This window comes from Macaca mulatta, chromosome 3 (assembly GCF_049350105.2).
Source record: "Macaca mulatta isolate MMU2019108-1 chromosome 3, T2T-MMU8v2.0, whole genome shotgun sequence".
In the NCBI taxonomy this organism is placed as follows: Eukaryota; Metazoa; Chordata; class Mammalia; order Primates; family Cercopithecidae; genus Macaca; species Macaca mulatta.
Genome location: NC_133408.1, coordinates 37,977,195 through 38,004,252, shown reverse-complemented (window position 1 = coordinate 38,004,252; position 27,058 = coordinate 37,977,195). Strand labels below are relative to the sequence as shown.

The 27,058-nt window shown below is 47.7% G+C and overlaps 1 protein-coding gene across 4 annotated transcripts in view; it reads right to left on the bottom strand.

Annotated features, from left to right (window-relative positions):
- SDK1 (sidekick cell adhesion molecule 1) overlaps positions 1 to 27,058 on the bottom strand; it is a 964,538-nt gene that overhangs the window by 266,198 nt on the left and 671,282 nt on the right. For all 4 annotated transcript variants that reach the window (XM_077996063.1, XM_028845525.2, XM_077996061.1 and 1 more), the window contains exons 12-14: positions 25,637 to 25,739; positions 22,328 to 22,504; positions 10,120 to 10,256 (exon numbers count right to left, since the gene is read on the bottom strand). In XM_077996063.1, the coding sequence (XP_077852189.1) occupies positions 10,120 to 10,256; positions 22,328 to 22,504; positions 25,637 to 25,739 (417 nt within the window). The remainder of the gene's footprint in view (positions 1 to 10,119; positions 10,257 to 22,327; positions 22,505 to 25,636; positions 25,740 to 27,058) is intronic.

Here is a 27,058-nt window from a genome sequence, read left to right as displayed (position 1 = left end):
CAAATTATATCTCAACAAAAAACAATCAATATCACACATAACAGTAAAATCCTAGTAGACATTCCACTGAGATAAGGAAAAACACAAGAGACGTTACTATGCCAATTATTTAAAATTATTCCGACCAACACAGTAAGATAGGAAAAACAAAAAAAAAATACATTTTTATTATTTGGAAAAGATATGATTGTCTACCTTGAAAGCAAAGAAGAGCAATGGAAAAATCATTAGAATAATAAAGGAATACAGAATATGACTGAATGGAAAAAAAAATACCAAAACATCAGTAGTTTTCCTATGTTCCTACAATAACTAATTAGAAGATGAAATGGGGAAAAATTGCTATTTACAGGAGCAACGAGACAAAATCTCAGGACAACCTTGACAAAAAAGTATACAGCCTATGGGTATAAACTTGCAAACCTTACTAAACAGCTGAATAAATAGGGACGCAAATTATTTTCTGGATGGAAAAACAGAATTACTTAGAAGTCACTTCTCATAAAACAATTCATAGGTTCAACATGATTAAAAATTCAATGGGACTACTTTTGAAACAAAATAATTTCAGTTTTTTCTGGAAGAATAAATGATGACAAGTAATAACAAAATTCTGAAAAGTTGAAGACAGTTGCTTTATCAGTTATTAAAACACATTTTGGAAGCAATTAAAATACTATAAAACTGGCAGAAAAAGAGATAATGAATCAATGGAACTAAATAATCCACAAGCAGACTTTTATATAAACAGGTCCTCTGAATATACAAAGAAGGAAACACCATAAATAAATGGATTATTCAATAAATCATGTTGGGAAAATGGATCATTTTAAAGAAAGGAGGAGTCATATGTTGGAGTATATAACACACCTAAATTCCAGAAAAATTAGAGTTAAATATGTTAAAAATTAAACCTTTATAAACAAGGCAAAAACCTATAAGAATACTCATTTTAGGCTTGAGAGTGTCGAAACAGCCAAACACAAAAGTAATGAAGTGAAAAAGTAAAATATCAATAGATTTAACTGCATAAAAATCAAACACTTTTGTATATCAAAAAGTAATGTACAAAAATTAATGGTAAAAGCAAACTGAAAAAAAATCCTTGTCACAAATGACAGAAAAAAATTCCTAAGGCCTTGGATAGATAAATAGGTTAAAGAAAATGAACAGATCACAGCAGAGAAAGTGCACAAAGCCAACTGACTTGGCAGAATGGGTTCAAGAACACTAGCAGTCGAAATACAAACTAAAACCACCCTCGGAAGACCTGAAACTCAGAAGCCTCAACCTTCTGAATGAAGACACAGGAGGATATCTTTGCACAGCTGGAGTAGAAAGATGATTCAAATGATTTCCTTCTAGATATTTGCATTAGTGTTGCCGTCTTGCCTTTGCTGGTGCCCTAAAGGTTGTTTGTCAATTGGTTGATTCAGCACTGCTGAGTCAATTCAGGAGAGAGGCGTTGGGGTCAGCACCCCCAGGGGAGAGGATGGGGACGATGCAAGTAGAGGAAGAGATGAGGACGGCGCCCCCGAGGGGATGGGAATGGTGCTCCCAGGGTAGGGGGTGGGTATGACACTCCTAGGGGAGGAGATGGGGTAGCACCTTGAGACTTGAGACCAGAGGCAACGCCTAAAAGGAGACGCTGAGTAGGAGCTGACCAGGCAAAGGCAGAGGGGGCAGGATCAGGGTGAGAATTCCCAGAGTCTGTGAGCAAAGGTGTGGTGGCACTGAGTATCTGGTATCCCCAGAGAATCTGGAACAATGCCTTGTTGCTGAAGCAAGAAAAGCAGAGTGGTGAGCAGCTGGAGATAAATCGAAGAGGCAGGGGGTGGTCAGACAGTAAACAGTGCTGCTACCGTGCTAAGAAGCCTAGAATCCCCTCTTCAAGGAATGAGAACCTCTATACGGAAGTAGGGCTGGCAACCTAGGGAGGACAGGGGCTGGGGACGAGGCTTTGGGCCATAGCTGCAGTACCAGCAGGTGCAGGGAAGCCTTCCCGCCCAGCCCCAGTGGTGGGTCCTCTGAAGATCCTCTGGAAGGCTTCAGGCAGGGGAAATCACTCGGTCAGGTTCCTGCATTACTGAGCTCGCTCTGGTGGCTCAAGGGAGGATAGATTTGAGGATCCCAGATCTATGGATTACAATGATGGGCAACAGCCAGTTAGGGTCAGCAGTAGCAGGAATGAAGAAGGGCAGGGCAGTGGATTTGATAAAAATGCGTGAGGTAAACCCCACAAAATTTATTAATTTATTTGTTGGGGAGAATTAATGGTGAAGGAGTCAAGAATTACATTATGTTTTTCTCTCTCTCTCTTTTTTTTTTTTTTTTAGATGAAGTCTCACTCTGTCTCCCAGGCTGGAGTGCCTTGGTGCAATCGCGGCTCACTGCAGCCTTCAACTCCTGGGTTGAAGCGATCCTCCCACCTTAGCCTCCCGAGTAGCTGGGATTACAGGCATGAGCCACCACACCTGGCTAATTTTTTAATTCCTTTTTTTTTTTTTTTTTTAGATATGGGGTCTTGCTATGTTGCCCAGGCTGGTCTCAAACTCCTGGCCTCAAGTGATCCTCCTGACTCAGCCTCCCAAAGTGTTGAGAACACAGGTGTAAGCCACTGCGCCCAGCCTTGACATTATCTCTAACTTGGAAGAGGAACAACTTCGGGGCCAGATGATGAGTCCTCTTTTAGAGTTGGAGTCTGCTAAGCCCCTGGGACATGGAGGTGTAGATGTCCGGAAGACATCTGGTTACAAGAATCTGAGGCTCAGCAGAGAGGTCTAGGTTGGAAACACACATTAGGGACTTAAGGTGTGTGGGTCAAAGGTGAACCATGGACAAACATGAGATCCCTAGGAAAAGCCTGTGTGTTAAGACGACCAGTATATGAGTGAGACAAAGTGGGGAATGCCAACTTTTTAGGGGCAGGAGGGGAAATAGAGTCTTCAATGAGTCAGAGAAAATGGACGGAGAGGAGAGAATAAGAAGGAAGAATGAAGAGAAGGACGTAAGCCAAGTCCTGGGAACAAAGAGGTCTGCGTGGGAGGAGTGATCAGGAGCATCGCTTGCAGAGAAGCTGAGGGGAAGTGGACTCCGTGGAGCTCACTGGCTCTGTCCTTTAGAACAATGACAATATGGCTTCAGGAGAGAAGAGTAGATAGAACAAGTGAGAAGTAAGGAGGTGCAGGTAATTAGCAGAGCTCAGTCCTTCGAGGCAGAAGAAGCCAGGAGAGAGGGAGAGCTTTGAACACAGAACACAGAGAGGGAATAAACAGGGAGCCAAGTCCTAGAGGAAGGGCTGGGGGAGGGACCAAGGGCTTGGGTGCCGGCTGGCTTTCAACATATATGGGACTGTAGTGATCATTTTTATTCTTTGTGCTTTAAGGTATTTCTAAATTTTTTATTAATCAGCATGCATAACTTGAATAATAAAAAATACAAATGTATTTACATTTTAATTAAATTTAAATATTACAAGGTATAATACGAAATCCCAATTATGAACACTCATCCTATTAAAAAACTAACTGTAGGACTGAGTAGAATGAAGGATTCTGAGTTTTTAATATAAGTAAGTTTGTTACCTGCAAGCATTTACCACAAGACACACAACAGCAGGTGTTAAGGTTGAAAAAAAATCGTAAGAAAAAGACTGAATTTCTCTTGATAACTGGTAAAAGGCCACCATTCTTCTGTTTCAGCCATGGGACGCCTTTGTCCAGCCCATGGAAAACACCTGTAGGCTCAGTTTGAGAACTACGATGGCCCCTCCCAAATATCAAGGTTACCATGGAAACTGGTGGCAACTGTTGCATTAAACAAATATCTGCATTTCTAACACTGTGCAATGCCGACTCACTCATGCTAAAGAATAAATTTTTAAGACGGCAAAATAATGGCTCTAATACAAAGATAGAATCAACATGTATCAAAGATTTTAGTTAAGTCATTAATTTATGAGGGAACCAGTAAGATGCTTCAACTGTATCAAAAGAGAAAGCAAACAGCACACAACATAGTGATAGTGCTAAAATAAATTTATAAATAGATGCAAAACTGGTCAGGATCTGCAGAGCAATAGCCAGTTATATACTACAGGATAAAATTTGCATTTATTTGCATTTCTTTGGAAAAGAAATTTGCATTACTCAAAGTGCATTACTATAAGATTTCTACAATTTACAAAGATGAGTAGCCCAAAGACATGGAAAGCGTGGATCCCTGTCGAATCAGATAACCCTGAAGGGTGCTAGATGAGACACCCAGCAATCCTTTTTATGGCACACTGCAACGTCTTTCACAATTCTTACCTGACAGTCTCCCTCCACGGGATCATAATAATCTCAGAGAAAGATCATTCTTGATCATAATTGATAAGGATTTTAGAGAGTGGGCCAAATGCTTTCATTATTCAACAGAATTCTCAGCCTGGTCATGGGGTCCCCACTGTCAAGCCATCAGGAATCCCTGCACTCTCTCAATGCAGGGATCCCCCAGGCTTCCCTCATCTGCCACCTGACCCTCTGCTCTCCTCAATCCACCAGGTGGGTACCTTGACCCAGGCCCTAGGACACTACTGCCCTTCTCTGAGCCCCAGGCTTACTAAACAGGCACCTGGGACAGGAGAACCATCAAACTTCCCAGAGAGGCAAACCCTGGGATGCCTGCAGAGGGCCATGTGTATCTTCCATCCAGAGATGCACCTTGAGTCCCGTACATGGATGCAGGCTCAGTTCAAGCCCCAGGCTCTGCTCCAAAGAGCTCGGAAGAGGCCCTTCTGCAGTGGCAGGAATGTCGTCAGGGCAGAGGCGATCAAGTGTCTGCCTTGGCCACTAAATCACATAGGTTTGGCACCTGCAGGATCCCTGGCTTCCAGGAGAACGGCATCCCAGTCAGCCTTCCAGGAGGAGCTGGCTGTGGAGTGTCTCCCGAGTAGCCAGAGGGACAGACCTAGTAGATGGCGTTATTTAGTGCTGACCACTTGCACACGCTGAGTGTAGGCCAAGTGCAATTTCCATTTTAGTGCACTTGCTGCTAAGCTGTTCTTTCTGGTTCTAATTAGCCAGCGTGTTCAGCTGCTTCTTAAGGGCATTTGTTGCTAATAAAAATAAAAACCAGACCATTGGCCCAGATGACGGTGCTGCTCTTCCTATTTGCCACGACAGGAAGACGCGGACCAACCAGCCGGTAGCAGCACAGGCTGCTTCAGCCAAGGTCACGGGCTTCCTTCACACAGTGGAAATCAGAATAGGCAGGAGGCAACCATGGTACCTACTCTAGATTCTAAACAGCACGATACCCACACTCCAGGCTCTGAAGGAAAGACAGCTGGGAATGTCAGCCAGCTTCAGGAAAGCCAGAGGCTAATAGGGATGACCGACGTTTTCTGTCCCCTTCTGAGTGAAATAAAGCAGCTGGACACCTACAGAGCCATCCTGTGTGTGCCAGGCACTCTGCTGGTGTCACAGCACAGAGGACCAACACACGGACCCCGCCTGCCCTGAAGGGATTCCCAGTCTTGCCAGGAGATGGACACAAGTCAGGAACTATGATGCACGTGCTCGAAGGGAAGCATGTAGACCAGCATGGGAGCCCCGAGGAAGGAGAAGCCAGCATGGGAGCCCTGAGGAGGGAAAATTTCTGCCTGGGTTTAAAGGGACTTGCAGAAGTGATATTCGATCTGAGCCACCAAGAAGGAGGAAGAACTTTCCCAGGTAACACCAATATGTGCCGCCAGCGATGCCCCAGCCCCATCTCACTGGCAGCTGTTTCCCACCGAGCCCGGAGGCCTGGCACTGAGGGGCCCTTGCTGATGCTGTCCCCTCATCGCCCGTCTGGCCCAGGCCTCATGTCACATCTTCTTTGAAGACTTTCTCCGACTTGCCTTCTATACAGTCACATTACTACGTATGTACCTCGCCAGGAACTTGCGGCGTGGAGGCTGCGTCGGTGCCTCTGGCCGTCTCCTCGCTGTTCGCAGTGGAGACTGATCGGGTCAGCTCTGCCCCCGGCACCCAGCACCCAGCACCCAGCAGAGTGCAGAGCAGCTGCCCAGTCTGGATTTACCGCTGTAACGTCTGGGCTCTGCCCCCAGCACCCAGCACCCGGCAGAGTGCAGAGCAGACGCCCAGTCTGGATTCACCGCTGTAACGCCTGGCTGGCTGGATAGTTACACATGAAACCTGCTTCTCACTGAGGCAAGGTGACTGGCTGGAGGAGCCAGTCCCGCTATCAGCTGAGAAGAGCGCTGGCCGGGCATCTCAAAGCAAAGCCTTCCTTCATGGAAATGGGGGAAGGTAGAACACCTCTGTTTTGGAAGATGGCCCAGGACTATAATTTTCAGTCCCTCACAAGGGGACTCCCCTGGAGAGATGAATTTCACTTTGTTTGCTGAGTGCCTACTACGTGCAGGGAATGAGAGGCACCAAGACAAAGGAGACACAGTCCTGAAGCCTGACGTGATAGCGCCTGATGGGGGCTGTCCTTAGGGTGGATGCGAACCAGAATTCAGACGACACCAGCTCTGCCCCATCCCGCTCTCTCCACCCAGATCACTGTCAAGTCCTGTTTTACGTACAGGCAGCATGGCCACACCATCCGCGGGAAATTCTTCTGTCCTCTCAGAGGTTTTCTGAATCAGTAACACCCTGGCCTATCCCGTTCGGGTGAGTGGAAGCTACGATGGCCGTCTACACGCAGGCTGGTTTCTAACCTGCCCTGTCTCTGGGAGGAAAGAGGCCAGAGTGGGATTCGCAGAGGCCCCTCTGCAGGGGAAGAAGGGCCTGGACTCCGGCCTCAGAGATGCCCCTGCGAGGGGGAGAAGGGCCTGGACTCTGGCCTCACTCTGAGGTGGTGCCCAGGACTGGAGCGTGTAACCTTAGACGCCCAAGACACGGAATAACGCACTGCCTCTGGGCCCTCCCTCGGTGAACTGGTTTGCATGGTGCAGAACTCAAATAATGGTTCTTCAGATTCCCGGAGTGGCTTCCTCCATGTCCACACAGACCGACGCCCAAGTGCGGCCTCTCCATGAAGCCCCACTGTAGCGTAACGGCACGCTCTGCTCCCCAAGACTCCTCTGTGGACTCCTGATGAGCACCGACTCCGGAGTCAGACAGCGCAGGGATCCCATCTTCCCCTCCCATCGCCATGGGACCCTGGGCAGGTGACAGTGCCTTACAACCTCTGCACATCCATTCCCGTAGCTATGAAATGGGAATCAAACGCTGTGGCTGTGGTGTGAGCATACCGTATCATCAGAAGGAAACCTCTACCAGGGGAGGGCGAGGGTGTAGAAAAGGTAATTAGGAGAAATAAATGGCAATTTACAAAGGAAAGAGGTTTAATGGAGAACTCACAGTTCCACGTGGCTGGGGAAGTCTCACAATTAGGAGAAATATGTCATAATTAGGAGAAATATGTCAATAATTGCAGGAGGTGTGTACAGGCTGGCGTTAGCTGGGAAGAGCCATGGCAGGACCCATGCTGAATCTGCCCCAGAGAAGTGAGCAGTGCCAGGGACCCACGGGGAGCTGGGTTTCAGGGGAGGGTACCCGAGAGTGCACCACTCGTAGCTGTCCTGAAAACAGGGACCCAGTTTAGAACACCAGTGTCATTGGGAGACAACCACAGGCCGAATAAAGTGGATCATGGTAACAGCCACGATACCTGCGTCTGGCTCTGCCTCGGGGAGGCCCAGGGAAGGAGACCCCCATCTGGAATAAATGGGTGATGTGGGTCAGCTGTGTCCCCACTCAAATCTCATCTTGAGCTCCCATGAGTTGTGGGAGGGACTCAGTGGAGGTAACTGGATCACGGGGGCAGGTCTGTCTTGTGCTGTTCTCCTGATAGTAAGTCTCGTGAGGTCTGAGGGTTATTACAAGGGGGAGTTTTCCTGCACAAGCTCTCTTCTCTTGTCTGCTGCCACATGAGACATGCCTTTCACCTTCCACCATGATCTGAGACTTCCCCAGCCACGTGGAACTGTGAGTTCTCCATTAAACCTCTTTCCTTTGTAAATTGCCCAGTCTCGGATGTGTCTTTATCAGCAGTGTGAAAATGGACTAATACAGATGGGATAACAGAGGGAGGCCTCCAGCTTAGGTATTAAAAGGTTAAATTGGAGGCCGGGTGCAGTGGCTCACGCCTATAATCCCAGTGCTCTGGGAGGCCGAGCACGCCTGTAATCCCAGCACTTTGGGAGGCCGAAGTGGGCAGATCACAAGGTCAGGAGTTTGAGACCAACCTGGCCAATATGGTGAAACTCCGTCTCTACTAAAACAACAAAAATTAGCTGGGCATGGTGGCGGGTGCCTGTAGTCCCAACCACTTGGGAGGCTGAGGCAGGAGAATCGCTTGAACCCAGGAGGCAGAGGTTATAGTGAGCTGAGATTGCGCCACTGCACTCCAGCCTGAGTGACAAAGCAAGACTCCATCTCAAAACAAACAACGACAACAACAACAAAAGCACAAGGTGAAATCGGGCTGGCGTGCTGGAGAGCTTCTTTGTGGAGGTAATGGGTTATCTATTATGAAGGGTAACAATCTAGCCTTGTGGGTTTCCAGGGGAAGGAACAGGCCCTGAGATGAGATATTTGGCACATTCGGGGAGTCAACATAAAACCCGCGTTGAGTTTCATGCAACCCATGTGGCTGACGGGTGTGTAGAAAGAACACAGTAGCCCAGGGTGACCCGAGGCTACACACGGTGACCCGAGGCTGCACAGGGTGACCCGAGGCTGCACAGGGTGACCCGAGGCTGCACACGGTGACCCGAGGCTGCACAGGGTGACCCGAGGCTGCACAGGGTGACCCGAGGCTGCACACGGTGACCCGAGGCTGCACAGGGTGACCCGAGGCTGCACACGGTGACCCGAGGCTGCACAGGGTGACCCGAGGCTGCACAGGGAGCGAGGCATTTGGCTTCTATATTGCATGCAGCAGGAATCCCTGCAGGACATGTACAGGGGAGTGGCCTGGTCTGGGTGTATCTTAGAAGATCAGTGTTGCTGCTGGTAGGTGAATGGTTTAGAAGAGGAAACAGAGCCGGCTGGAAGGCTGCTGCAGTGGTCCTGGCGAGAGGTACCAGTGGTCTGAGGCAGAGAGGAAAGGGATCAGAATCCTAGTTAACAGACTCACAGGACTGCTGATCCAGGGGGTGTGGAGGTGGGGGCTGAGGTCCAGGGAAAGGAACTGGGGACTATTCCTAGGGTTCCGGCAGAGGAATACAGAAATGCAGGGTGCTGGGAGTAGAGATTTGGGTGGCTGCAGGAGGTAAAAAATAAATAAATAAATAAAATAAAATAAAAAATGTAGTGGAAAGAGGTTAAGTTGGAGAGGTCTGTGAGACAGCCCGATACAGACATCAAGCCTCTGGGCTCCATAAGTGATCCTGGAGGCCTGGGTGAAGGATATAAATGTTTGAGTTATCAAGGAAAATACACTGCTAAAAAATCACAGGAAGGCATGCGATTTCTCAGGAAGAGATTCCAGGGAGAGCGGAGAGGCGTGAGTGGGTGCACACAGTGGGGGACACGTCACCCAGCCAGCCAGGAAGAGAAGGGAAGGAGGGCTTGGCGGCTGGAGGAAAGCCAAGGCTGTGAGTAGCCCACGGAAGGAGCGTGTTTCATGCAGAAGATTTCCAAGGACAGTGGTAAAGGGGCAGAGGGGTCCTGGAAGGTGAGTCGGGAAGAGGGTGCTGAACACGTGGCACCACGTCTACGCTGGAGAAAACCTCCCACAGACGTGAGCAGTGGCGGTGGCGGCAAACTCTCAAGGCACCCAGGTGGCGGGCATTGTTAACCCATTTCCAGCTCGCCCTGGGAATGACACTGCGGGGCTTTGCTCGGAGCAGCCCTGTGTGCACGGCCCTTCCATGGGGCCCCAAATCCACTCTCCCCCGAGAGCTTCTCTAACTAAGGACTTCTTCCCTTCCCTCTCTCAGGTCCTGCATGGTTTTTTCTCTTTCCTAAATGGCAGGCTGTGTTTGAAACCCTGAAAAGCATTACAGCCTTTTATTAGTTGTTTTGGATCTGACCCAGAAGTAAAGGTTAAGGACATTAAGAGCACACACAAAGATCTGATTATCGTCCACGGTGACAGTTCCATTTTGCTACTTACTGTTTTCAGACAGCTCCACGATGTAATAAAGAATAGGACTGTTTCCGTCAAAGGGCCGGACCCAAGAGAGCACCACGGCGTGGCTGTGGGAAGAATTAGGGCTGGCCAGGAGGTTCTGAGGTGAATGAGGCAGTTCACTTGAATCGAAGGGGATGAAAAGGAAAAAGAAGAAAACACACATCAGAATCCATGGTGAGCCTGAGCTCTTACAGCAGCCTGTCCTGCTGTGTCATGTTTGGGAAGTGAAGAACATAAAATATGCCCCAAACGCAAATATTAACTCTCTTCCTCCCAAAAAGGGACAGACAAAACCCAGCTTCATTATTCACAGTGTTATTTTGTTTACTGGTCATAATTTCATTGAACCCTTATGCTAGCTACCAAAACAAGTACTAACGCTGTCACATAAATAGGGAGAGGGGACGTAGACGTTAACACATACATTATTATTATTTTTTTAAATTTTTTATGAGACTATGTCTCGCTCTGTTGCCCAGGCTGGAGTGCTGTGATGCGATCTGGGCTCACTGCAACCTCTGCCTCCCGGGTTCAAGCGATTCTCTGCCTCAGCCTCCCTATTAGGTGGGATTACAGGCGCCCACCACCACACCTAGCTCATTTTTGTTATTTTTAGTAGAGACGGGGTTTCACACCATCTTGGCCAGTTTGGTCTTGAACTCCTGACCTCGTGATTCTCCCACCTCAGCCTCCCAAAGTGCTGGTATTACAGGCGTGAGCCACTGTGCCCGGCCTACACATGCATTATTTAATTGAGAAAACTTGGTCAACAATTTGTTTTTACAACTAGAAGCTGGCAATGGAAATGCCACATACACAGGAAAAGGTCCGGTACATTTCACAGGAACGTTTCCAACAGTAGCCATTTGGAGTTATGAGAGAAAATGCCCGCACGTATTCTCAGACAACACAGTTGCCGCATTTATTGACAGCATGAGGTTACATTGTCATTATGTCTTCTGCTGGAGTTACGGGGATTTGGGGGAAGCACTTAAAAGAAAATGTAGTGAAAACAGTAACTAAAATCCCATGGAAATGGTAAAGAACACATCAGCAAGGCTATAAAATGGAAATGCAATTAAAGTGAATAAATTCTTTAAATAACTTACCAGTAAAAAAAAAAAAAAAAAAAAGGTTTTTACTGGGATTTACCAGTGACAAAGCTGCAAAACCCTACTATGTAGTTTCTACCAAGGCTGACTCTATAACCTTAAAACCATGAGCTGCCCAGGCCCCGTATTCAACCTTCATGTCTCCTGAATCTGGGGCAGGATCCCGTGCCGGGGCTGTTCTGGCTGGCTGCCCCTCTATAAATGCTGCCAGGCAGTGCCGGGGAGAGGGGATGCCGAGAGTGACCTGGCTTACCGCTAACCCGTTTTTGGTCTCTTAGACATCAATTACTGCTGACCCACACAGGTCAGAACAAAAAGCCATAATTATACTTGATATTTTTAATTTTAAAAATGTACTCATTACATCTTGAAATTTATTAAGCTGTTTTGTGCTTTCAGCTCCCTAAGAAACACAGCTCCAATCCATGCACACCATTTATAAGCATAGTAATATTTCTAATGTAGACCGCGACTACATTGTACGTTAGTGCGATAAAGAATAAACGTGAGCCCAGGATGTCGTCTTGTTTTCTCTTTAACTGTGAATTAAGTTTTGAATCAGAAAAGGAATTGTTCGTTTCATTTTTTTTTGAGACGGAGTCTCGCTCTGTCGCCCAAGCTGGAGTGCAGTGGCACAACCTCGGCTCACTGCAAGCTCCGCCTCCCTCCCGGGTTCACACCAGTCTCCTGCCTCAGCCTCCCGAGTAGCTGGGACTACAGGCATCCGCCACCATGCCCGGTTAATTTTTTATATTTTTATTAGAGATGGGGTTTCACCATGTTAGCCAGGATGGTCTTGATCTCCTGACCTCGTGATCCGCCCGCCTCGGCCTCCCAAAGTGCTGGGATTAAAGGCATCAGCCCCCACACCTGGCCGTTCGTTTCTTTTTTTTATTTTTTATATAGAATGGGTCTCACTATGTTGTCCAGGCTGGTCTCAAACTCCTGGCCTCAAGCAATCATCCCACCACAGCCTCTCGAAGTGGTGGGATTATAAGCATGAGCCACTGCACCTGGGCGGAGCTGTCATTTCTATTTCAGTTCTCCAATAACCGAATCTCCACTAGAGGCGGAAATGCCAGGATAGAAATATCAATTCTACTTCTCCCAAGCCCCATTTCCTATTCCCCCGCCCCTGCAATCTGAATCAGTTTGGTCTGAAACTAAACCAAAGTTGTTCAAACAGTCCCACCTGAAAAGAAAATACAAACAAATCTGACAGACACAGCCAAATAAGATAGTTTATCATAAAGAATGTATCTGATCTGAGATGGAACTTCTAGACCGTTGAAGTTTCCTGAATTACTGGGATGGTTTTTGTCATCATGGTGCGCCTCTCAGACCACAGTTGAGCTTATGCTTCTTGGGGGGACTCATGGTGGGCCCCAAGATCCTTCCAGGATGGGTCTGGCCATGCCAGGGAGGCCAACCATGGGGATTAGAGGGTTGGGGCTTTGAGCCAGTGGTGACGGCTCAGCCTTCTGACCTCTGGGGGGTGGAAGGGGCTGGAGACTGGGTTCAACCATGCGGCCAATGATTCAACTCTGGGAGGCTTGGGGTCAGTGAGGGTGGTAGGAATGCAGGATTTGCCCTGGGTGGCAGAGAGGCCAGACAGGGTCAAGGAGAAATGCAGTGGCCTGCACAGAGAGATCAGGAACGAGCTTATGGTCACAATTTTTGGACTGTCTTCTTGACTTTGGCTCTGGGACCCCAAGGGCAGCTCATTGGAAGCTGTTCTCACAGACTGGACACACTGTCAGATGATCATCTGTAATAGTCAGGACGGGAGACAGACCGTGAAACTAAAGGTGGATTAGAGGCTCGAGGAGCCAGGCAGCTCTGCAGACACACACAGTAGGAGTCGGAGAGAAGCCAGAGCAGGAGAGGGTGTACAACCAGCTCAGGACAAACCCTGCAAAACAGACATTCTTGGGCCAGGTGACCATATGCTATAAGATGTGGACAGGCTCCTAGGAGACAATAGGAATGGGTGACCTGTGGCCCCGGACAAGCTGCCGTGTCTCTGCACACTTTCTCTGATGACCTCGAGGGGGTTATGTTTGATCGAATTCTAAATTCTGAAAGTCTGTCTTTCCCACAGAGGTGAAAACACGGCCTCTTGCACTTGATTTCAAATCATGCTTCTCTTAGCCTCAGGTGAGAATTCACACAGAAATGACCCATCTTCCAGGTGAGGGGACTGCCTTTCTCTTGGGGCTGCTGTGCTGTGCAGACACTCACTGAAATGGAGGCTACTCCCTGGGCAGCTTCTGTCCTCCAGGGGTCAGCTCTCAGTCCCTGGAACATGCTCACACATATCCCTCCGTCCCTCTGCCCCGTCAGCTAGGATGTGATTCTAGTCAGAGTGGTTTCTGATTTCCCTCCTGCCAGCAGACCACAAGCAGCAGAGGAGAAGGATCTACCAGAAGCAGGCACGCCGAACAGCAAAAATGGTCGCAAGAGCCTGAGCTGAAGGGATGTAAAAAGATTTTTTTAAAAGATTAAAAACAAATACTTAAGAACTTAGAAAGCAAACTAGTCTTGAGGCATTCAGTGTAGGTGGCAAGAGCTACCCGCCCAGTGGTGCCTGAGGACCCAAGTGCCCGTGATGTGCAGAGGCGCACGCATCCTTCTCTGCTACTGTCCCACGAAGTCACTCCGTTGACTCAAAGTCACACTCGGTGTGATGGACCAGTACAAAGTGTGATTTTTCCGTAGATCACAGGACTCAAGCATTGGAAGGAAACATCGATTTTTCCCAGTTTCAATCTCTCCCCTCTATGAAAATTCCCTCGATAATATCTTGTGTGTAAAATATTACCTGTTTCATAACGTGAAGGGCCTTGTGACAGAGAGACATATCTCAGAAATACTGCACGTTCAGTTCCCGACCACCGCAATGAAGTGAATATCGCAATTTGCAAGTCACACGCATGTTTTGGTTTTCCAGTGCACATACAAGGTCTGTTTATACTCTACTGCAGTCTATTAAGTGTGCAATAGCATTGTCTAAAAAACATGTACACACCTTAATATAAAAATACTTTATGCTAAAAAATGTGAACAATCATCTGAGCCTTCGGTGAGTCACGATCTCATTGCTGGTGGAGGGTCCTGCTTGGATGTTGATGGTCCTGCTTGGATGCTGACGGTGAGTCACGATCTCATTGCTGGTGGAGGGTCCTGCTTGGATGAGAGCGGTGGGTGCTAAAGACTGGGGGGACTGTGGCAATTTCTTCAAATGAGACAGCAGTGAAGCCTGCCGCGTCAGTGGACTCTTCCTCTCATGAAAGACTTCTCTGTAGCATGCGATGCTGTTTGATAGCATTTTACCCACAGTAGAACTTCGTTTGAAATTACAGTCAATCCTCTCAAACCCTGCCACTGCTTTACCAGCTAAGTTCATGCAATATTCGAAGTCCTTGTTGTCATTTCAACAATATCCACAGCATCTTTGCCAAGAGTAGACGCCATCCCACACGACTTGCTTTGCTCATCTCTAAGAAGCAAATCTTCATCTGGACAAGTTTGATTATGAGATTGTGGCAATTCAGACCATCTTCGGGCTCCACGTCTAATTCTACTTCTCTTGCTATTTCCACCACATCTGCAGCTACTTCCTCCATGGAAGCCTTGAACCCCTCCAACCTTATCCACAAGGGTTGGAATCAACTTCTTCCCAACTCCTGTTGATATTGATACTCTCACCTCCTCCCATGAATCACAAACATTCCTTTTTTTTTTTTTTTTTTTGAGACGGAGTCTTGCTCTGTTGCCCAGGCTGGAGAGTGCAGTGGCGTGATCTCGGCTCACTGCAAGCTCTGCCTCCTGGGTTCACGCCATTCTCCTGCCTCAGCCTCCTGAGTAGCTGGGACTACAGGTGCCTGCCACCACGCCCGGCTAATTTTTTGTGTTTTTAGTAGAGACGGGGTTTCACTGTGTTAGCTGTGATGGTCTTGATCTCCTGACCTTGTGATCTGCCCACCTCGGCTTCCCAAAGTTCTGGGATTACAGGTGGGAGCCACCACGCCCGGCCCACAAACACCCTTAATGGCATCTAGAATGATGAATCCTTTCCAGAAGGTTTTCCATTGACTTTGCCCAAATCCGTCAGAGGAATTATCATCCATGACAACTATAGTCTTATGAAATACAGTCCTTAAATAATGAGACTTGACGGTCAAAATTCCGCCTTGATCCATGGGCTGAAGAACAGATATTGGGCTAGCAGGCATGAAACCTCCTTGTATATTCCCATCAAAGCTCTAGCGTGACAAGGTACATTGTTCATAAGCAGTAATGTTTTGAAAGGAATTTTTCTTTTCTGAGCTGCAGGTCTCAAAAGTAGGCTTCAAATATTCAGTAAAACACGCTGTAAACAGATGAGCTCTCACCGAGGCTTTGCCATTCCATTTACAGAACACAGGCAAAGTAGACCGAGCATCGTTCTTAAGAGCCCTAAGATTTTCAGCATGGCAAATGAGTGTTGGCTTCAACTTAAAGTCCCCAGCTCCATTAGCCCCTAAGAAGAGAGTCAGCCTGCCCTTTGAAGCTTTGAAACCAGACACTGACTTCTCTGTAGCTAGGAAAGTCCTAGATGGTATCTTCTTCCCATAAAAGGCTGTTTCGCCTACACTGAGAATTTCCTGTTAGTGTAGCCACCCTCATCACTGTTCCCAGCTAGGTCTTCTGAATAACTTACCTAGTTTCTCCATCAGCACCTGCTGCTTTACCTTGTACTTTTATGTTACGGGGACGGCATCTTTCCTTAAATCTCACAAACCAATCCCAGCTAGCTTCCAGTTTTCTTCTGCAGCTTCCTCACCTCTCTCGGTCTTCACAAAACTGATGAGAGCTATGGCCTTGTACTGGGTTAGGCTTTGGCCTAAGGGAATGGTGAGGCTGGTTTGATTTTTCTCTCCAGACCACTCAAACTTTCTCCACATCAGCAATAAGACGGTTTCACTTTCTTATCATTTGTGTGTTCACTGGAGCACTTTATATTTCCTTCAATTACTTTCCCTTTGCATTCACAGCTTGGCTGACTGTTTGGGGTAAGAGGTCTAGCTTTTGTCTTGTCTTGGCTTTCGACATGCCTTCCTTACTAAGCTTCATCATTTCCAGTCTGCTTTCTAGTGAGAGATGTACAATCCTCCCTTTCACTTGGGCGCTTAGAGGCCTTCGCAGGGTTATTATTAACTGGCCAAATTTCACACTGCGGGTCTCAAGGAATACAGGGGCCCAAGGAGAGGAAGAGAGACAGGGAATGGCCAGTTGGTGGAGCAGTCAGAACACACACGGCATTTAGAGCTTAAGTTTGCCATCTTACATGGGCGTGGTTCATGGTGTCCCCAAACAATTACAATAGTAACATTCAAGATCACTGATCAGGGATCACCGTCACAGATACAATAATAGTGACAAAGTGTGAAACATTGTGAGAATTCCCAAAATGTGACGCAGAGACACTAAGTGAGCACACGCGGTTGGAAAAATTGTACCAATAGGCTTGCTTAACACAGGGTTGGTGTAAACTTCCAATTTGTAAAAAAACAAAAACAAATGCGCAATATCTGAGACATGCAATAAAAGACGGCATGCCTTATTCTGGAAATATAAACTGTTTCTTTCTTTTTTTTTTTTTTTTTGAGACAGAGACTTGCTCTGTTGCCCAGGCTGGAGTGCAGTGGCATAATTTCGGCTCACGACAACCTCCGCCTCTGGGGTTCAAGCAATTCTCTGCCTCAGCCCCCCAAGTAGCTGGGATTACAGGCACCCACCACCATGCCCAGCTAATTTTTGTATTTTTAGTAGAGACGGGGTTTCGCCATCTTGGCCAGGCTGGTCTTGAACTCCTGACCTCGTGATCCACCTGCCTCGGCCTCCCAAAGTGCTGCGATTACAGGCGTGAGCCTCTGCGGCCGGCCACTATTTCTTTAAATAATAAGTTTTGGTTATTTAGAAAATGAACCTTTGTGAGATCCTTGACTAACCCATCAATAACAGATAAATGAGGCTTTAATATATTCTGAATCCATTTCAGAAAATCTTATCTAATGGGGATAGATTGCGTCGAAGCATTACTCTGCCAACTTTGAAAGGAGATAAATGATCAGCGGAGTGACTCACAGACAGTGATAAGCGCACAGGCTGATAAATGGAAGAGGTCCCAGAGAACAATGGAAGCGAAGCCCAGTGCTGAGTCACTTTGTAATTTAAAGAGAATAGGGGGGAAACCACCGTCAGGCACAGGACACCTCAGGAATATCAGAAATTAACAACAACAGTAACAGAAACCCAACTGTACGGGAGAGAGATGAAGCGAGGTGTGTGTGAGAAAAACAGTTTTGAAAAAAGACTTGAAAGAAAGCAATTGGTGGAATTGTGGCTGTAGGGGGTAATTGCTCTGGCAGAAGAGGATCAGATAAGTACTTTTTTTCTATATAGAAAGCCTTGGCCCTTTAATGCGCAAATGATGACTTGGTCAAACCCATCTTCTTTGACTTCACTCTGAGGATGAAGATGACGGGGCTTGATAACTCTGAGGGAAACAGTATTAAATTCTTCACTCCTTATGATGGCTTTGGCAGAAGTGGTTTTATAGAAAGCAACCTCTCCCACTGCCTGAGAGCCTCCGAGTCAGCTCCGTAAATTGGGTTTTCTCCAGGCTCATGAGAATTAGTCTCTGATTTCAGGAGGAGAGACGAAATGTTAATTGGGTCTTTAAATGATTTAACAATTAATCAATCCATAAGGCCTTAGGAGCCTGGTCCCTCTGGTGTGCTCAATACAGGAAGATGCTTTGGGGAATATGAAGTCATCCGAGAAACCGGGTCCTGTCCCCACGGCACTAGAAAACTAGAGGAAAGACGCTACTAAAACAAGGGGTGACCAGCATTTAATGATGACTTGTGTGGTTAATTTACAGGCTGCCTCATGGAACCATCTGGAGTTTTAGAAGCCTCTTCTCTCGGGGAGGATGAAGGCAGAGCCCTCCTAAATTGGTCCTCCTCAGTAAGGCAAAAGACACCATCTCATTTCAGCTCAGTAAGTGGAGAGAGGCTTACCCAGACATTTACTAGGTTCCTACTGTATACCTGGCACTGGTCCAGGCATTGAGGACTCAACAGCAAACAGACACATCTCGAATCGATGTCAGAAGGTCATAATGTGGTCAGAATAATGCAGGGTAAAGGGCTAGAAAGTTCCCAGCCCCAGAGGCAGGGTGCTGTTAGGAAAGGGGAAAACAGCATTCTTGTATAAAATGGTAAGAAAGCACAAAGAGCTGTAACTTAGAGCATCCTTCCCCAGCTGGCTTCCACATCAGGATCTTACAAACCCCAGGTGGATGCCACCCTCACAGCCATCCTTTGAGATGAATGATACCATACCCAGTCTACAAGGTGAGAGGCCGAGGCTGAGAAGTGAGGTGATTTGTCCAAAGTCACACAAGGAGTGAAAGGCGGGCAGGGCCTCCTGGGCCGTCCCTTGCTCCTGTTGGCCCCACTGCTGGCCAGCAGCCCCACCAGGACTGTTCCGGGTGTGAGGTGGGTGCGGGGGCCGCCCCTTCACTCAGCCTTAATGAGGTGAAGCTTAGTGCTGAAGTGTAAAACACAGGGCAAACAGACGTGAGAAGAGGCCAATGGCTGGTCTATTTTTGAAAGCTCACTTCTAAGGCTCCTAATTTCTATATTTAACAAAGCAGCTTTTAACTGAAGCGGAGAGGCAAGGAGAAAACAGGCTTTCAGGCTCCTCTGAAGGACATTGTTTAGCCATAAGTACCTCTCAGTCCCTTCCCTTCAGCAATATGAGATTTTTTTCTTTTTCTTTTTTTTGGTTATCTGAGTAAATGATGGAAACATTACAGAGCTCAGTTTGAAAGTTACCTGAGAAGGACAGAATGCCCTGCAATTATGGGTTATTATTATTATCATTCTATTGCCACTGCTGTAGAGTCAAGCCCTGTTGGATCTAAAGAAACACCATGAAGGAACACCTTTACCAATTCATCCAGGTTTGGGATAGAGGAGCCCTTCATGACACTAACAATTCATGAGGAACAACTGTCTTCCAAATCAGTTCTGTAACCAGTTTGTACTTAAATTGGTTTGAATCACAAATTTGCAGAGATTTCTATATTTAGAGATGAGATGGTTTACCATTACAGAAAGCCTATTATTTTATACATACAGCAACATTTGCTGAAAAATGTATTTTACTTAGAGGAAATCAAATAAGCAAATAGTAGGGAAGATACGTAAATCAGTAGAACATAAAATTGTGCAGAATAAAAAGAATGGGCTATATTGGAAGTATGCAATTTGGCTTCTGCTGACAGAGTCTTTATGAACTGCTAACACGTATTTATTTGATACCAACGATGGATGATCTAAGGTTCTCAGAGGTAGTTTTAAAAATGTGCATAGTACAACAGCTCCTAGGAACTCACTGGCCATATCCTCCTATATTATCAAAATGAAAAAAAAAAAATCCTCAGCCTGAGATCCGAAAGGGAGGAGGAAAGAGGCAGGAGCAGGGCTGGATGAGGGCTTTGGGTACTTGCTGTCTGGGTTTTGGTAGAGTGACATGAGCTTGCTTGTTTACCCATGGTGGGGAAACCAGGGCATGTGAGCATCAAGGTAAGAGTGGGGAACAGAAGGAGGCCTGCCAATGGGCGGAGACATCCACACATTCATTATTCCTTCATGCATGCAGGCAGGCAACAACCAACCAACATACATTTATTGAACACCTGTTATATACCAAACACTACGTCAGGCACTCAAAATTCAAAACAGTGCCTCCAAGGTGCTTCTGTGCCAGGAGGAGAAGGAGCCACGAAGACATGTTCGTCCTCTGCAGCATGATCAGGGCTACCAGGAGCATGAGCTGCACGCAGGGAAGAACTGCAGGCAGCATCCTGGTAACTGAACAGCAGGAAGTGCTACTGCGGCTGAATGCTAAGGGGTGCATGATCAGGAAACCTCTGGGGAAGCCCACGGATGACGGGCACCCAGCCGCAGGGGCAGTGGATGGCTGGGGCTCATGAAGGGCAGAAAGAGCCCAGGGATGTAGGCTCCAATGCCTGAAGGCAGGGGCTGGGGGAGACCTGCCTGCCCCGTGTGTACACAAAAGCTGGAGGACCCTCTGTGTGGCAGGCTTGCAGCTGCAGCCCTGGACCCTCAGTGATTCTGTGGATGACCCTCTGTGTGGCAGGCTTGCAGCCGCAGCCCTGGACCCTCAGTGATTCTCTGGAGGACCCTCTGTGTGGCAGGCTTGCAGCCGCAGCCCTGGACCCTCAGTGATTCTCTGGAGGATCCTCTGTGTGGCAAGCTTGCAGCTGCAGCCCTGGACCCTCAGTGATTCTGTGGATGACCCTCTGTGTGGCAGGCTTGCAGCCGCAGCCCTGGACCCTCAGTGATTCTCTGGAGGACCCTCTGTGTGGCAGGCTTGCAGCCGCAGCCCGGGACCCTCAGTGATTCTGTGGAGGACCCTCTGTGTGGCAGGCTTGCAGCCGCAGCCCAGGACCCTCAGTGATTCTCTGGAGGACCCTCTGTGTGGCAGGCTTGCAGTCGCAGCCCAGGACCCTCAGTGATTCTTTGGAGGACACCCCGTGTGGCAGGCTTGCAGCCGCAGCCCGGGACCCTCAGTGATTCCCTGGAGGACCCTCTGTGTGGCAGGCTTGCAGTCGCAGCCCTGGACCCTCAGTGATTCTGTGGAGGACCCTCTGTGTGCCAGGCTTGCAGCTGCAGCACCAGGACCCTCACCCCACCGCCGATGGCTGATTCTGTAGAGCCATGGGGACTCCTGCCGCTTCACGACTAACCAGAATGACCTCTGCTGTCTAAAGAGAACAAGGGATCATCCTGGAAGGAGACAGAACAGGAGGTGGGATGGGATTTTTTTTTCAGGAACGGATGGCACCACAGGGCCTTCTAGACTGGCTGTTACACATCGTGAACCTTTTACATCCACAAATAGGGGCTGGAGGAAAGCTGTTGGTGAGTTCCACTCATTTCCACATGCCTGTGGCAGACACAGAAGCCACATGCTCGGCACTTAGCAAGCATTCTTTTCATTTTTAATCCCCTCAGCTGAAGTCTCGGGATTCAGGGATCAATGAGACAGGGCTCCTATACCCAGAGTGTTCAAATTCTATTTTTAGGCAATGATTTCGTATACGGAATCTTTCCTGGATCAAAGGGGGCAGGGTCCAATGAGGAACATCTCTCAAGATTGCCTTTGTCGAATGGCCCAGCACGTCAAACGGTGGCCAGGGACGGATGGGCTGGGTGTGCCCCCGGAGTTGGCCGCTGCCCTGACGAGTGCTCGGTTGGGCTTCTTTATTTTCAGGTTTTATTTTCATACTCAGGCACTCAGGGAATATTGAGAGAGCACTGCTTTTAAAAAGCAAATAAATACATGTCAGAAAGAGAGAATGTGTCAGCAGGTATTTCTGCTCCATAAACAGAGAGGGGAGTGGAGGAAGAGACAGCAGAGACAGAGGAGATTGACGGTTCCCACCTGGGCTCTTCGGATCCCCCAGGAAGGTCCAGATTGCAAGTAATGGGCAGTTGCTTTCTGTTTTCAGGATTTCACAAGACTTAATGGAAAGTATTTACCCACTGAGAGGCAGCTGGGATTCACTGAAACCCCAAGTCCAGGTGGCTTTCATGGGAATGACCTCACCTCAGCGGTTCCACCCCAGCATCTCTCACGGATTGGAAGCTCTCAAGGGCATTACGTGGAAAAATGAACTTGCTACTTAGGCGCAGAGTGGTAAACAGGGCCTATCAGGCTAAAGTGTCCATGGGAAAAATATGACAAAAAGGATCCACGGGGATACGAACCAATGATCACACCACCTACACCAAAAACAAAACTTCTCAATTCTGAAGTTTAAAGAAACTACAGAAAAACCTTGTCCATATCCATAGCTACGTAGCATGACGCACTGGCCTCTGACCGCTGACTTGGGACACAAGACGGGTGTGACACGTGTGAAGTGGCAGTCACTGACAGGGGTGCAGTAACGAGATAACTGGGAACTGACTAATACCAGGCATCTCAGTACTCACATCACTTCCAGCCGGGCCATCCTAGAATCGTTCCCGCCTTCAGAAACAATCTCGCAGGTGTAATCACCGATGTCACCCGACCACGTCTGGCTGATGAGAAGGGACCCGTCCTTCTCCACCACGATCCTAGATGTGCTCGATGGAGTCAGGGCCACGTTGTCCTTCTTCCAAACGTAGCTGTGGGCCAAGCAAAGGGTCTTGAGTTACAAACCCCACAGGGACAGAATCACTGGTCCTTCCCTGTCTCTTAAAAAGCAAGCAACTAACAATCTTGTGAATGCACTTTACAAACCACTGAATTGTGCTCTTTAAAAGAGTGATTTTTCTTTGCTTTTTGTTTTGTTTTGCTTTTTTTGTTTTTGTTATTTGAGACAGAGTCTTGCTGTGTGGCCCAGACTGGAGTGCAGTGGCACGCTCTTGGCTCACTGCAGCCTCTACCTCCTGGGTTCAAGCAATTCTTGTGCCTCAGCCTCCTGAGTAGCTGGGACCACAGGTGTGTGCCACCATGCTCGGCTAATTTTTTTTTTATATTTTTAGTAGAGATGAGGTTTTGCCACGTGGCCCAGGCTGGTCTTGAACTCCTGGCCTCAAGGGATCTGCCCGCCTCGGCCTCCCAAAGTGCTGGGATTACAGGTCTGAGTCACTGCACTTGGCCTAAAAGAGTGAATTTTTTGGGAGGCCGAGACGGGCAGATCATGAGGTCAGGAGATCGAGACCATTCTGGCTAACACGGTGAAACCCCATCTATACTAAAAAAAATACAAAAAACCAGCCAGGCGAGGTGGCGGGTGCCTGTAGTCCCAGCTACTCGGGAGGCTGAGGCAGGAGAATGGCGTGAACCCGAGAGGAGGAGCTTGCAGTGAGCTGAGATCCAGCCACTGCACTCCAGCCTGGGTGACAGAGCAAGACTCTGTCTCAAAAAAAAAAAAAAAAAAAAAAAAAGAGTGAATTTTATGGCATGTGAATTAAACCAAAATATAATAATAAAAAAGAAAAGCAACCAGATATCTTGGTCATAATACACAAACAGATGCTGAGGTTAAAAACAGAGCAATGAAAATGACTGCCCCTGCCTGACTGATCTTGTGTTCTAGAGATGAGAAGTCCGTAGAACCACAGGCATACCTGTCACCTATGAAAATGGCACCCAACATTCCTGCCCCGGTAATGCTCCTGGAGGACAAGAGTATTGTCTGGACAGGAGGCAACGACTATTTTAAAAAAAACTGCAGAGTGGAATTGCTTAACTCATGAAAAAAAAAAAAAAAAAAAAAAAAAAAAGCACACTTCAAAAACATATTTTCTTAAAATTTGACCATTCTGGCAGATGGTCCTTAAAATTGCATTTCTTTCTCATTTAATCTATCTGTAGCAATTTGAGCACATTTTTCTTTTCAAATACAGAATCAACTGAGAGGCTGCCCAGTCTTTAGATGACCATGGGCAGGGGCAGCACTCATTGCTATATGGAATGAAAGTGCTGTTTTTCTTTTCCATAATGTGATCGGATTTTCAAAATGTGCCCAGTTCTTTAAAGCCTTCATATTCATAAGCACCGACATTTACAAACTACTCTTATCAGCAATTACCCTGAGATAGAACAGGGCCGATTCCACAAGAGGGAGATGGACAGATTGCTCACCCCAGGGCACCGCATCCGGCTGGAATGGCCACTTAGGGCCTGGCGCTCCTCAGGGCAGAGCAACCCTGGGATGAGGGGCGCCCTGAGAGCGAGTAACCCAGTTCCATCTCAGGAAGGGGCCTCCAATTTAATCACATATAACAAGCTACGAGGAAACCACAGAGATCCGAGGGGGTTCTTTTTGAGCTGTCAGAGTAGCAGAAAGCAGACTTCCTCAAAGTCATACTCCAAATCATTTACGAAGGAGCTCTTTCCCAGGCCTGACGACCGTCTCCAGGGCAGCCACGGGGTGGGGGGGGCGGGGGGCGGGGGGCGGGGGTGTTCTAGGTCATCTTTCACTTGCTAGTTTTTGTTTCTTTGTTTTGTTTTACATTCGGCACCCTGGTACCTAAACCAAATTTGAATTCTGAGCCCTGGGAAACCCCAGGGAGTTGGGTGGAGACATGGAAATTTACAACTGGCCAAAGGCCCGCTAGAAGCGCGAGAGAACAGCCGCGGAGTCTCCGCGTCCTGCTGCTGACCGTGCACCCACAGCCGTCCCCTCTGCTCTGGGTGAGGGGCCCCAGAAAGCAGGAGGGCGTCTTGAGTCTGCCCATTCGACTCACGCACTGTGCCCCTTCTGGGGTAAGGCTGGAGTGGAAATACTCTGATGACTGGATTTTTCTTTTTTTACTTTCAAGGCTGATTCCAAACATTTAAAACTATCCTGAAGGTGGCTGCTCTTCAGGGAACAGCTCCCCATTGGCGCCCACCTGTCTGCTGCCACAACTTCACCTAGAGTCTCATATTTTGCACAGTTACTTTCCTGACCTGAATTCAAACAAAGACGGGATATCAGCATTCCTTTAGAGAATCCTTGGCCGGGCGCGGTGGCTCACGCCTGTAATCCCAGCACTTTGGGAGGCTGAGGTGGGCGGATCACGAGGTCAGGAGATCGAGACCATCCTGGCTAACACGGTGAAACCCCATCTCTACTAAAAATACAAAAAATTAGCCGGGCATGGTGACGGGTGCCTGCAGTCCCAGCTACTCAGGAGGCTGAGGCAGGAGAATGGTGTGAGCCCGGGAGTCGGAGCTCGCAGTGAGCTGAGGTCGTGCCACTGCACTCCAGCCTGGGCGACAGAGCGAGGGTCTGTCTCAAAAAATAAAAAAAGAGAACCCTCACATCTGGTCTCCTTCTTGGCATGTACCTTCCCATGAGTGCGCTGGGGGCTGTGGCTGCCTTTGTCCCATGCACAGGCCTCCCTCCTCACCATTTCACAATGAAATTATCCGGAGAGTAAATAACTCCCCCCGCAGGGAGCGGCACAGCCCCCATGTAAACACTGCTGAATCCTAGTCGATCCCTCTGGATTTTTCTCTCACTGAGTATCAGCCTCTGACAAGTACGTTTTACAGACAGTGTATTAACCTTGGCAGGAAGAAATCATGAAAAGCAGCATTAAAGTCATGAAGTGGAACATAGCTCACTGTAAATAATACATAAGGCTGGAGTGGAAAATGGGATTTGTGTGATTAATGATGGCGCCCACAACCAGAAGATGCCATAATCAGGGACCTGCCGCTGAAATCAAAGTTCCCCCAATTCTTCTTCCTCATTTCGACTTCACTTCAGAAACTCACAGAATATCAACAAGCCCCAAAGCATTGTAACTGATTGTGCTGACCGGAGGGAAACCCGGGGGTCGTGCGTGGCTCCACAGTGCAGCGTAGCCGTGGTCCCCTTAATCACCACGTGGTCCTCAGGAGGGTGGACGATAGACGTCCGATCTGAAAAAACACAAGTCCCGAGTCAGACGACATGACAAGTTTGAGAGTTTCTGCCCTCGCAGGGATAATGCCCTGGTCATCTGACATCACAACCTCCAAGTTTTCTCTCATCTTGGCAGAGTGAGGGTAAATGGATCGTTCTCAGAAATGCTAGGGGAGTTAACAACAAGCAAAAAAAGTCAACCACTGCAGCAAAGTCTGTCAACCCACCCCCCCTCCTAAATCACCTTTAACCTCAAACACCATGGAAGTAAATGAACACCAACCATCCCATGCAGGTGTGGATGAGGTTCTAGGCGCTAAAATAAAACCTAGATTCTCTTCCTAGATGACCATCACTCTAGTCATTTCTAGCGTCTGTGTGGCACGTTGTGAGTCTGCCAAATGCTTTTGTTTAAGTTGTTGTATTTATTCCTCCAGACACTCTTGTGAGGGCTGTCATATTACTGCTCTCAGCCTTCAGGAAAGAAGATGGACGCTTAGAGATGCAGTGACTTGCCCACCTCCTGCAAGCCAGTATGGGGTGGGGACCTGCAGCTTGCCCATGCGATGGGTCACTGTGGCACCCATACCTCTAACGGGGACCTGCTCTGCTTCCAGGAACAGAGCCCAGAACCTGGGAGTCAGGAGGCTAAGTTGGAGGCCAAGCCTGACCTCTGCTAATGATGAGTCCAGAAATACATCTCTGCATCTTAGTTTTCCTGGCTATGGAAGGGAATGCTAACGTCACTAATAGTTGTACAGATTAAAGTGGGCAGAGTGTGTGAAAATGTTCTGTAAAGCCAACAAAGTGTTATCCCAGTCAGGCTAGTGTCATTATAATGTTGAATCTCAGCGATCCACAAAATTTTCTGGTGAACGATCTACGGAGATTCAGATGCCACTTTTTCATAAGCTTTTTAATATCCTACTGCTCAAGGCCATTGCTTCAGTTCTGATTGCAAAAGTTCACAAAACTGCAACCTCAGGCATAAATGGGTTAAATGTATGGTTACTATTTAGGGATATATAATGAACGAAGTGATTGAGAGAGTCATCCACCAAATGGAACAAAAGCTGCTTTTTAGTACTTGACAGCATAGTGGGAACTTGGATTAATTTCCTTGAAACTCATGATCATTTTAGAACACTTAACAAATTAGAAAGAGTTGTTTATCAAAGTGGACACCAACTATATGATAGAAAATGCTAGACAAATATGAAATAAAGCACAATGATTTACTTTTTCTGGAAGAATGGCATTTTAACAAATTACTCCCTCAAGCAAGTTAAAACTTTCTCTCCTCATGTAGATAGCTTTGTAAAAATCTGTGAGTGAG